Source organism: Cynara cardunculus (genome assembly GCF_001531365.2).
Source record: "Cynara cardunculus var. scolymus isolate 2C chromosome LG 8, CcrdV1, whole genome shotgun sequence".
Classification (NCBI taxonomy): Eukaryota; Viridiplantae; Streptophyta; class Magnoliopsida; order Asterales; family Asteraceae; genus Cynara; species Cynara cardunculus.
The window spans coordinates 10,442,098-10,455,470 of record NC_037535.1 but is presented as its reverse complement, the minus strand read 5'-3'; the positions used below and the strand labels follow the sequence as shown (position 1 = coordinate 10,455,470).

The 13,373-nt window shown below is 39.1% G+C and overlaps 1 protein-coding gene across 2 annotated transcripts in view; it reads left to right on the top strand.

The window, feature by feature from the left end:
* Positions 1 to 13,373, top strand: part of LOC112516920 (putative glucose-6-phosphate 1-epimerase) — a 17,739-nt gene continuing 4,366 nt past the window's right edge. For both annotated transcript variants that reach the window (XM_025124171.1, XM_025124172.1), the window contains exons 1-8: positions 1 to 272; positions 1,983 to 2,057; positions 3,122 to 3,178; positions 3,260 to 3,420; positions 3,606 to 3,746; positions 9,116 to 9,218; positions 9,302 to 9,401; positions 9,856 to 10,098. In XM_025124171.1, the coding sequence (XP_024979939.1) occupies positions 168 to 272; positions 1,983 to 2,057; positions 3,122 to 3,178; positions 3,260 to 3,420; positions 3,606 to 3,746; positions 9,116 to 9,218; positions 9,302 to 9,401; positions 9,856 to 10,043 (930 nt within the window). In that variant the 5' untranslated portion in view covers positions 1 to 167 and the 3' untranslated portion in view covers positions 10,044 to 10,098. The remainder of the gene's footprint in view (positions 273 to 1,982; positions 2,058 to 3,121; positions 3,179 to 3,259; positions 3,421 to 3,605; positions 3,747 to 9,115; positions 9,219 to 9,301; positions 9,402 to 9,855; positions 10,099 to 13,373) is intronic.

The following is a 13,373-nucleotide window of genomic DNA, read 5'->3' as shown; positions in this document are numbered from 1 at the left end:
CAAAAGTTACACATGGCATCATGATATCACCTTACCATCAACACAGAGAGCAAAGCCACACAGTTTGTGGAGGAAGAATGGCAATACATGCAGAGATTTACACATAGTAGTGTTGTTTCTTCGTTTGAGGGAGAGAATTTAGTGTAGGTTATGGAAATTGATGATTGATGAATGAGATGTCGACCTCAGAACAAAGATCGGTTGAGGTCGTTAAAGCCATCAATGGCCTCGAAAAGGTTGTTCTTCGTGAAATCCATGGCAGCAGTGTCGAGGTTTGTAAGTTAATTTCATATTTTTTTGATTAGGTTGCTCTATTTTACTACGAGTTTTTCCTTGTTTATCATTACTTGAGGTGGGTTTTATGTAAAGCAGTTGTTATCGATTTGATCTTACATGTGATGACAATAAATAGATCAGAAGTTTTATTAGGTCAAAAGTTTGTTGTTTTATAGGATTTAGGTGTATACATGAGAATTATTGCATTTCCTGTTTGGAGGAATTCATCTAGTTATCGTGTCCTTTGTGTGTGTTTTATTGTACTTGACCCTGGCAATGTTCAATTTGGCGATGATAATCAAGTTTAGTCTTTTATAGATTCAACATATCAATTTGTCAACCATAATTCGACGGGACCTGCGATTTGTGCTTAAGAATTTGAAGCTGGTTGCATTGCTAGGTGATAATTTGTCTTATCTTAAGTTAGTGGTGGTTAAACTGATAGAAAGGTCTTCCAAGCAAACCTGAAAATGAAAAAGTCAAGAAAACAGCTGTATGGTACTATGGTCTCTAAGCCGACACTTTTCTTTTTTCAAAGTCAGAGTGAAATATATCAATCATGTATTCCGGTTTTTGTTCAGCTGAATCTTATGGAATCAATGGGCAACTTCTGTTCTATGTTATATATGCACCTGCTTATTTTGTGCATATGAATGTAGTGACCGTTTTAATACATCAAGTATTCAGAGACAGTAATACGAGAATTCTGTTTACGATCATGGCACCTTTATTTGAAAATATATTGCCTATATGAGGTCGAAACGTTATGTGGCAAGCATTTAGATATATACAATTACCCTGGGTTAGGCATCCCATTGTTGACTGTTTATATTGAAACCATTCTAGCAGCTCAATACTTGCATGCTTGATTTTAGCTATAAGGAGAATATTTATCGTTAATATGTCAAATGAAGCTATTAGAAGAATAAAACAGATTCTATTTACAAGAAGTTAGAGATTTATTAGCCATAAGAATTATATCTGTCTGAAATACAATATTCCTAGGTTCATCAGAATCAAATTTGAGCTGGACAAGGAGGTAGAATTCACCCTCTTTGGCTCTTTAGCTCTTTAGCTTGACTAGTAGTGGAGGTTCTTTTTCATGTAATTTTGAAAAATTATGCGGGGCTAGTCGTGACTTGACCCTGCATACAAATAAGACTTGAAGGATTTATGAAGTTGATCTAGGTGATATGAAGTCGATATAGTTCTGCTACTAACTTCTGATGAACAATTTTCAATTTGTATTACTTCTTATTAAACATGAGTTTTACCTCAGATTGTATCTCTTTGATTGCAACTGATAGACTTCTAATCTTGTGGTATTATTTCATTGTGCATATTGCATAAAAGTTTTCAGTATCTGAAACTTCATAAAATATACCATGTCCAATGATTATCATGGTGACAAATAGATGATGCATATATCTTCCAATGGTGATGAAACCCCAATCCTCAAGCCCTTTGAAAAGGGAAGGAGAAATGACAACTAATCTGTGTACTTTACAGAGCTTTCCTTTCTAATTGTAGTTCTATACAAAATTAGCTTTATGTACAATCATGCTAGCTTATGTTAAAATATAATTATTCATGTTGGGTTTGTTTATAAATTAGGTGGATTAATTGTTCTCCTAGTGATGTGGTTTAACTGTCGTTATAGTTGGAGACCTTGCATCTTTATTGCTCTTTTGCTTTCTATCCTGCAGGTATATTTCTATGGGGCTCATGTGACATCTTGGAAAAATGAGCATGGAGAAGAGTTGCTTTTTCTCAGTAGTAAGGTGTCAGACTGCTAGATACAGTTACACGCTTATTTACTTATGCCATTGAATGAGTTTCTATTATCACTTGTTTGCTGATCTTAAAGTTTTTGGCACTTGATGTTTTATGGAAGTAGTCCAGGTATCTTTTTATTTTGTCCTGCATCTGCAGTCTGGCAGAATATTACAATACATAGTTAATGCTGGTAATATTTCTATATGAAACTGTCTATATATCATTTCTTGCACCTGGAAATTCAGTACCAGGAAATGGTTTTAAAGCATAGATGTGTAATGTCTTTCAGGTTTTAATTGTTAGACCATATCCTCTCTCTGTTTATAACTTGTTTGGAGGGGGGGGTGATAGTATCACCTTGATGCAATCTTTACATCTGTTATATATGAGGGAAAAGGAAGGTGAAGACACCTTCAAATATTCAAGATGTATTTGAGAGGGCAGAAAATTCCTTGTATTTAGTTAGATTATGGAGTTATGGTTCTGTCTAGGCCATACTAGTGAACTCTTACTAGTATACTACATCCTCGATACACAGAATGGTGGATAGTGGCAGGGGTAAGTAGCTGTTATTTTCTCATTCCTTCTATTTTCTTTCTTCTCATAAAGAACATATTATAATACATCCATGTGGATTAAATCTGCAATTATCCCCTTATAACAGCGCTGAACTGACCCTCAGGAGGCGTTTCTCATCTTCTCTAATCCACCAACAACCCATCCTTATTCATGTTCACAACCCTGAATGGATGCGTGTCTAAGGACATATTTGCATGTTACTATTTATGTTGCGTCATTGGATTATTTTCTTTTCTCACTTCTTTTTCATTTATTTATCTTTGGTGTTGGGGTGGCTGGAATTTCTCATCCTAACATATTATTCATGCATTACTTTTGTTTCTTTATGTTCTTACTTTTTGTTTTCTCGTGTCTGTATATATGAACGTATATGCATCTATTTTCCCCATTTCCAAGTTTATCCTCTAGCAATAAGTTAAGTGTTGAGAAGGTCATTGTGCTTAGCCTTGTCTTCTCCCCTCATCGAGAAATGAATATGTTCTTTCTGCAGGCAATCTTTAAGCCTCCAAAACCAATTCGTGGGGGTATTCCTATATGTTTCCCTCAAGTAAGTGACTCTTTTCTTTGGCTGTTCCATTTTCTGTTTTGCGATTTATCCTAGTCTGGGAAACTTTCTTCCTTGATGCAGTTTTCAAATCTAGGCTCTCTTGAAGCACATGGATTTGCTCGAAACAGATTATGGACCTTTGACGATAACCCCCCTCCTTTCCCAGCTGATGCTACCAATAAAATTTTTATTGATTTGATTCTTAGGCCCACTAAAGAGGATCTGAAATTGTGGCCTCACAGGTACATCTGATAGAACTTCTCAAATTTCTTCTCTACCAGACATTCTGATTAGGATGTTTATAAACTTTTTCTAGATAGATTACCACATTTTTCTTCTGTGTATTGTCCTTTTCAATAGACAAAACTTATTCCAGTCACAAGTATCTCTGCTATTTCAGTTCAATCTCCTTTTGTTGTTTCTTTAGCTTTGAGTATCGGTTGCGGATTACTTTGGGTCCTCGAGCAGATTTGATGTTGACATCTCGGATAAGAAATACTAGCACTGATGGAAAGCCATTTACATTTACATTTGCCTATCACACATATTTTTCAGTTTCGGATATCAGGTAAATCAGTCTTGCTCACTTCGTTCTATCATTAACTTGATCTTATAGGGATAAAATATTTTATACTTGTTATATAATTCATTTTGCATGTCTTGAGTTTTATATTCACTCAATGAGATAAGATTTCGTTTGTTCTTACTATATATTATTTTGAACTAAACACTAGACACAAAATGCCATTTTTTTTATAATCATATAGAAGCTCCTGTTAGTAAATCTGTTAATTTTGGGTGAGCCAGTAATGCTTGGTTATTCAATTCCATGCTGATGAAACTCGTTTGAAGGTAAATTTGCCTTTTGACCTGGTGATTCGTTTGGATATTTGGAACATATTAAGGAGCATTCAGACAGGCCTTATCGAGAGTTCTTCCATACCTGTAAAGGCAAAGCCAACAGCTGCAACAGCCCAGCTGGTGATCCACTCAAACTCTTGTTCCTTTGACATACCTCACACTGTTTAACCAACTCCCCAGTAACCCTTTGCATCCCAACCCAGAAAATCTCCAAAGAAATATGCTGATAAGACCTATCCTCCCCTGCCTGACCACCAATTTGGTGACCCGTGAAAATCTTCAAAGATCAATGGAATCACCGTCGACGTACGAGGTATCACCAGTCTACCCTTATACAACAACTCTTGTTGCAATCCAAATCCCTTTGTCCTCCATTTCCCATTCTCTAGATCATCTCTTATCTTTTGTAAGAAAGCATCTTTCTCAATTTCCTCTTTCAACACATCCCTCTGCCTCCACTGAGAACCCCCCAAGCTTTGCATATTCCACTTCCATCACTTGTCTTGACAGCGCATCAGCTGCTTGATTGGAACTCCCCGTCTTGTAAACGATTGAGAAATCATACCCCAATAGCTTACTAGCCCACTTTTGATACTCCAGTTGAATGACACATTGCTCCAACAGGAATTCAAACTTTGTTGATCTGTTCTGACCACAAACTTTCTGCCCAACAAATACTATCTCCATTTCAAACAACCAATGCCATAGCCATCAACTCTTTCTCGTAAATAGCCTTCTGTTTTGCTAAAATCTTGACTAAAATAGGCTATAAGGCTGTTCTTGTTGCTTAAGAACTGCCTCTAAACTGAACCGCGAAGCATTGGTTTCAATCGCAAAGTCTTGTGAAAAATCTGGCAGCCTTATTGTCGGAGCTGTCGTTAATGCCCTCTTCAAATCTTGAAAAGCTTGTTGTGCCTTATCGTTCCAAGAAAACTGGTTTGTTTTAAGTAACTCAGTCAAAGGACCAGCCATCCCACCATATCCCTTTAACTTTCTGTAGTACCCTGATAATCCCAAAAATCCCCTGAGCTCTGAAACTGTTTTTGGGGTGGGCCTTTCAAGCATCCATGTACCTTGGACTCATCCATTTCAACACCAGTCCCTGAGATCACGTGTCTAGGTAAACAAGCCTCTTTTGGCCAAATTCACGCTTCTTTTTGTTAGCATAAAGTTGGTGCCAGAACTTCAAATACTTGCTTCAAATATTCCACATGATCCTCCATTGACTTACTATACACAAGTATATCATAAAAGAACCAACACAACTTTTCTAAGAAAACCCTTGAACACTTGAAGCTTAGATACTAGAATACAAGAGCATGTACTCTGAAATTTTTAAGTTGTATATTTTAGTCTCTTGTATTATGGACCTGTGTGGAGAAAACATGTATTCTATATATGAAATATGTGTTATATGCAATATATGGATATGGGGGTGTTACACATTGTTTATCAACAAGTACCTTATGGCCATCCCCCAATTTGATACTAATTCCCGAACAACAAGTAAAAGGTAGAGCTAAAGATGTTACCAAATGTCTAGAGATGAAATTATGAGTTGCTCCACTGTCGACTAGGATGATAACCGGAATATCTCGAATTGCCCCTTCTAACTTCATCATCTTGCCCCCTAGAGTGACCTCAGTAGAAACCCCAAAATACTCCAAAGCAACACACATTCCCGACGGAATCTGCTCCTCCCCTGAATTGGGTTGGTCGTCGGAAGTCTCTAAATAACAAAGGTCACCCGTATACAAATCATCTTCATCATCGCCCAACAATAATACTCATAGTTTCCCTTCGGGACACTTATGAGCCGGCCCAAATTGTTGCCCACATCGAAAACATAACCCCTTTTTATGGCGCTCTTCCCATTCCGTTCGAGTAAGGGAGCGGTACCCCGGATCCTTCTGATTGCCGGAAGGAATGTCGAAAGCCGGAGAACCACAAGGACGAGAAGTTTGATAGGATTTAGAAGTAAGTGATCGATCCATAAGCTTGGGTGTAAATGGTCCTTTATCATCTGTGCGGCCCAAGGTAAGAGGGCGGACATCCCCTTGACCCACTGGATTGAAACCGCAGCCCTGATGATAATGAAAACGTGTTTGAGTTAGATTACATGATGACGGATGTAACATCTCTTTGACGTCCTTTGCCAAATCATAGCGTCCAAACGTGACTGGGGACGGTGTAATCGAGCCCATTTTTTGACCTCATCCCATAACCCTGCCACAAAGTACCCCAACACTTGTGCTTCCGGTAGTATAGGAACCAACGAGAGAAGGTATTCAAAGTCGTCGAAGTAATCATGGATGGAGGTGGACTGCTTAATGGTAGCAAGCTGTTCACATGGGTTTTGGATCTCCAATCCACTAAATCGTTGCAACAAGTCAACCTGAAATTGCTCCCAAGTAATCGCCTCATGAACCTGCATGACGATGGTGAACTAGTGTTGAGCCACCCCCATCATGCTTAATTGCACCAAACGAAGGCGAAGGTGAACTGGAGTACCGTACTTTGTCAAAATACGAATTGGCCTTCTTAATCTATCCCTGAGGATCAAACCCATAAAACACCGGTAACTTCACTTTCTTCACCGCCCAAGGTAAACCATCGGCGGTTTTGGGAGGATTATAGCCACCACCACCAGGTCCTCCACCGCTGCTGTGAATATCGAAGAAGGTACTCGAGAATTGATCACCTAATCCCAAAGCACCCCCTGAATCCTGAAACTGTTGTTTCCCTTGTTATTTCATCCATCCCAACATGACCTTATGGAATTCGTTGGATTCAGCCCTATCCACTTCCAAAGTCTGCAGAGCGGTTTTTTTATCGGTAACATCAGATTGAAGTTGATGAATGAGCTCCTCATGTTGCTCAATTCGGTGTTGAACAGAACGTTTCCATCGTTAAAGAGTATGGAAAACAAAAAAATGGCAGCTCAAGGGCAGGTCTTACCAATGATGGAGGAATGATCTCAATTCGATACAAAATGAACAAGAACACAGAAATTAAGGGAAGAGGACGATGATTCTATTGAACTTGAAATGAACAGATTACAAACAAAATCTCGGGGATAATCCCTCCCTCACAATCACAAGATTGGAGTCTAAGCAACCATGAAAGAAAACAGAATGAGCGACTCAAGGATCGCCCTTCTCAATTTATTCTTCTCTCTCCTCTAACTAATCTCAGCCACTTTCATCATTTCCCTTTTTTACCCTTCTAGAATACACATGCAATATTCTAGGCTTATTTGCATCGGTTTTTATTAATTCCCAATCCGTATCAGGGTGCCACTCTCGGTTTTGCTTACCATGGCTATCTTGATGTATTTGGCCATTGATTGTAAATGGCTTGAGGATGGAAAGATGGATCAGAGCTGATACCGTGTAGAAATTATGAATAAGAGAAAGGAATATGTTTGGATGGTGACTTGGAGCATTCTTTGCAAGGCATCAATTTGTTCCTGATTAAAAATGGCTGCCACTCTCGGTTTTGCTTACCATGGCTGTCTTGATGTATGTATTCATCGATTGTAGATGGCTTGAGGATGGAGAGATGAATCAGAGCTGCTCCAATACCATGTATTGGGTTTACCCCGTCAAAGTTGATCTTGTTAGAAATATAGATTGATTAAAGGATCGGTTGGTGGCTAAGGGTTATACCTATGTTTCATTACGGTCATCTGTTCTCCCCATTGCCAAAACGACTTCAATTTGGATATCCCTTTCCATGACAACCATTCACAGTAGCAACTCTACCATTTGGATATCGAGATTCCTTTCTAAGTGAATTGCAAGAAGTTTATATGGAGCAACCATCACGGTTTGACGGTTTGTTGCTCAGGAGGAGTCTTTTGGTATGATATGCCATCTCCAATAGTTGTTCAACAGGTTGGTATGATCCAAAGTGATGTTGACCATTCAGTATTCTACAACCACTTCTCCTTTGACCGTTATATCTATTTGGTTGTTTATGTATATGACATTGTCATTATTTGGAGGACAGTGTACAAAAACTGAGGCAACATCTATTCCACCACTTCCGAACAAAAGATTTTGGCAAACTCAAGTACTTCTTGGAAATAAAGGTTGCACAATCCTAACAGGGTATTTTCATCTCCCAACAAAAGTATGCCTTGAACATCTTGAAATAAACCAACATGATCAATTGCAAACCGATGAATAGTGCGATGGATCCAAAATGTCAAGCTTCTCCGTATCAAGGGGAGCCAATATTAGAGACCTATTGGCAAACTCAACTACCTCACGGTTACACATCCTGACATAACGTTCCCAATGAGTATCCTTACCCAATTTCTAAATATTTCCTATGACAACCATTGGAATGCTTCCATTAGTGTTCAGAGATATATCAAGAGAACTCCGGGAAAAGGCTTATTATATGAGAGCAAAGGCCACTCTCAAGTGATTTGCTATTCATATACTAATGGTGCATGTTGTCCATTTGATAAAGATTCAACCACCGGATGTTGCGTTGGGGGTAATCTTGTTTCATGGAAAAGCAAGAAACAATCTATTGTTTCTCTATCAACTGCTAAAGCCGAGCCATGGTCAGAGCAACGTGTGAACTTATATGGTTGGAACAATTTTTCGAGGAGTTAGAGATTGACCGCCATGTTATTCAAGAGAAAGTTCTTTTAGAAAAATTGATACGTGTTATGTGAAGTAAAATGTCAACTAGCAGACATATTTACAAAGCCTCAGTCCTCAGATTACTTAACACTTGTGACAAGCTTGGAACGTATAATTTGTATGCTCAAGCTTGAGGGGGAGTATTAAATATTAGTTGTAGATATGTCGTATATTATCCCTTTATGCGGTTTCCTATTCCTAGAATAACTGGGAAACATAATCTTTATTATAAATAAGGAGCCTTTCATTGTATAAATTCATATGAAACACAAGAGAACATTTTCTTATATATTTTCTCAGTAATTACTAAAATTGGCCCTATTCTTATTCATTTTTCATGCTGAACAAGGTTTTATGATGATTTGATGGATCAGTTATAATCTTTTCTTTAAGTATATTGTAATTTCTGTTCGTTCAGTGAAGTTCGGGTCGAAGGATTGGAAACATTGGATTATCTTGACAACTGCCAGAAAAGGGAGCGATTTACAGAACAAGGAGATTCAATCACATTTGAATCTGAAGTACTTTTGCTGACCTTTACCCTTACTTCAATTTTCAGTACTTAAACATGGTTAGGGCTCATGTAGTGTTATTTCTTAATCAGGTTGACAAGATTTATCTCAGCACACCAACCAAAATTACAATTATGGATCATGAAAAGAAACGAACATTTTCCATCCGGAAAGATGGGCTTCCAGATGCTGGTGAGATTGCACCTTTCCTTATCTTTTCTCATCATTTAGATTATCATAGCTGTCTTATATCTGAATTTCTAGGAAATAGGAACTTAAAGCATGATCGAATAGGTGGATTAGCATGGTTGAGGCTCCCACTCCATCATATCCTCGGCCTGGGTGTGGAGGGATGCATTGTTGCAACTTTGACAATATAGCCATAATTGTTTACCATGAATAGTGATAATGGATTGGGATTATAGAGGTGAAATTTTGTTAATTAAAATAGAGAGGGGGATAGGAATAAATCATAAATCAGAAATCAACTTTAAAAATTTGTATTTCCTGCTTCTGGGGAAGGGAGAGAAATTGGGGCAGGGGCAGGTCACTGAAGCAGAACAAGTTGATGGTAGGCTACAGCTTTCCTGATCATTGTTACCAAAAAATTTGTTTGCAAAGATCATAACTCTTTCTGCTCCTGTAGTGGTATGGAATCCATGGGATAAGAAGGCAAGGACGATGGCCGATTTCGGAGATGATGAGTACAAGCATATGCTCTGTGTGGAGGCTGCAGCAGTGGAGAAACCCATTACGTTAAAGCCAGGTGAGGAATGGAGAGGAAGGCAGGAACTTTCAACTGTTCCTTCGAGCAGCAAGCAGCTTGACTCTTAAGAAAGTTGTCCAGAGTGGTTGAAGAAAATAGGCTGATTGCCTATGTTATGTACAGGTATGTTGCACAATCCACCTACTCTAATGTCACTTCTATTAGAGACGGACTGAACAATATTTGGTCTCGATTAATTAATTGTGCAAAGATGATAAAAGTGTTCACTTTATCTGTAAAGTTCAATTCATAAAATGGATGGTTGATATTTGATACTGGTGAGTGGGAATTAAGTTGCACATACATAACCAATGCCATCCTGTCGGGATCCTAAGAAAAGTTCTGATGAACAGAAAGTTCTTTTTTTAATATAACCATCGTGTCTAGCACATTTGGTCTAACTAGTCAAGCGATTCATCGAAAGTGCCGTCTCTACATGTCCTAGGAAAGCTTTAGGTCTTCCAGACAGCGAGTGTGGCCCCAAGGAATCGGTGCCACCTTAATGGGAGTCGAACTTGACACTTAATGATTCATGAGGCACCAAATATTATTGACTTGCCCACTAGGCCAGCCCCTTTGGGTTAATAGAAAGTCTGGCATGAAATTCTTTTGTATGTTATTCTTCTCATCATGAGGCAGATATATCCAAGTATCAGCAAAGAGACAATTGTTCAGCTCTATTCAAGATAATTCACATATATAAGGTAACAAATGAAGATAAACGTCAACATGCTTAAGGCAATCCATGCTGTAATGGAGATAGTACCGGAGCTCTCTTATCATGAAATACACTTCTAGGCTTCGGATACTGATTTGTAGGTCCTTAAGTACACCTTTAATCCATAACAACTCCCACAACTCGTGTGCCATACTCTGGAGAGCAACACTCTGGAGAGCAACGACCTTTTATTTCTTGCTTCCTCTGCTAACAAAATTGCCTCTCACAAATGTGAGATGGCCAGCTTTCGTTGACCCATCTCCTGCCAAATTAGCAAGATTTGACCTTCAATGGTGGGTGCTTCATTTTCGAGTACAACGTGATAATCCCAGAGGTCTAAAGACTAACAATCACAATGTATAAGATCAATCAAGAACACACAATTAGAGCAGGGAAGTCAGGGTAGTCATATGTCATTGATCTTCAATGGAGATTACAAGCTTTGAGAAAATATTCTAAAGAGAGTTACAATCGAATCTAATGAGAACAGCCAGGAAATGTTTTTCTCACTCGTTTCTCAACTGCAAGCATGAGGAGTCAGATCGGATTATAGCTGTTTACAGTGAATTACAAACTCTCTAGAAACTAACAGCTATATATACAACATGTTCAGAAGGCATAATATAGTTACACGACAGTTACAATACAGACAAATAAACTGCTGACACGTGTTCTAATATCCTCAGGTCTTCTGAACTTTAAACACCTAAAAACTTGTAGAGTGCACAGTTGACAAGATGTAAAATCTTCTTCTGGATTTCTTGCAAGTTCCCAAATCTGGAAAGGCATTTCCAGACTTGTGTCCAAAGTCCGACTCTTATGGCTCAGATCTCTGACCCTTATACACCAAAAGCTAATCCTTCCTTAGCTGAACTCTGTGGTCTTCTACACCGAACACCGAGTATTCATACTCAGAGTTGTACTTGGTCTATTCTTGGCTACAGATTAACTCTGAGTTAGCCAATCAGATCTTTGATCTCTCTTCAGTACTTGGAATATTTTGAAGTTATCACTTCTATGATCTAACATGACACGTTTGGCTCTACACAATGACCCCTTCATGGAGCACCTCTCAAGTACCTCTTAAGATTTTATAGACTGCGTTCGTGTATTCCTCATTTGGTGCATGCATAAACGGGCTTATTATTATAGGCAATATCCGGCCTAGTAAGAATCAAATGGATCAACTACCCCACTAGCATTTGATGTGACCTAGTTATACTTAGAAGAGCTTAAGTTTCACGCTATGCACCCTCCGTCACCTGATTGTCTTCTTCCCTTTAGAATACGAAATGAGTTCCTATGTAAAGTTTTTCTACAGAGCCTCCATCTCTTCACCCATTGCCTTTGTGCACCTTGGATCTGCTATTGCTTCCTGCTACTAGGAATATACCTTTGATAATTGATTGATAAAAGTTCATTGTTAATAGGATGTTTAAGATTGGTTTAAAGATCAAGTACATATTGTCTCGTTTATAATACCAATTTTTGATCTTGGTGAAAAGCAAGGATGATATTTCCTAGAACATATTGGAAAGGGAATCATTGGTTACTTTGAGCTTGTTCTGTTTAACATGATAACCATGGGTCTTTCGGGCCAAAATCTACTGGAAGTGAAGGTAAAGAAGTTACTGCACAATTGAGAGATAAGGTGATTCTTGTTATAGTTTTGATAATTCGTGTGTTGTCCCTTCTCATTCCTCAATATTTATAGCAATACAATTTACATTTAGGTACCACCGACTATGCTAAGTATTGAAAATATCATACATAATAATATAGACTAATACACCCCCGCAGTCTAAGGTGGAGGTTCCCGTAAGCTTAGGCTGGATCTAAAATCATCAAAAAGAACTCGGGGTAGGCCTTTAGTGAATATGTCTGAAAAATTGTGCCGAGACGGTACATGAAGGACTCGAACGTGACCACGTTGCACTTTCTCGCGAACAAAGTGAATATCCACCTCCACGTGTTTTGTCCGTTGATGTTGAACCGGATTGCCGGAGAGGTAAACARCACTGATGTTGTCTGTAAAAACGAGAGAAGCACGGCKGAKAGGGCAATGTAGTTCAAGAAGGAGATTACGGAGCCAACAGATCTCGGCCACAACGTTGGCCACCCCTCKGTATTCAGCCTCAGCACTGGAACGGGAAACAACTGACTGTCGTTTGGAAGACCAGGAGATGAGGTTGTCGCCAAAGAAGATGCAATACCCAGATGTGGACCGTCTAGTATCCGGACAACCTGCCCAGTCAGCGTCTGTATAAGCAATAAGATTARAGAGAGGGGATGCCTTCATCATAACACCCATATTGAGAGTTCCCTTGACATATCGCAGAAGCCGCTTTAACGCAWGAARATGACCGGTCCGGGGGGCATGCATGTACATGCATATCTGCTGCACCGCATAAGAGATATCGGGTCTGGTAAACGTCAAGTATTGCAACGCACCTGCCAGACTTCGATAGGTGGTGGGATCGTCAAGAAGTTCGCCAGACGTGGCGCCTAGCTTACCGGCAGTGTCGACCGGGGTGAGGACCGGATTACAGTCATTCATCTTGGCACGAGCTAGGATGTCCTGAGCATATCTGGCCTGAGATAGAAACAGACCGTCCAATGACCGCTGTACCGATATACCCAGAAAATAAGAAAGAGGACCCAAATCTTTCATGGCAAATTG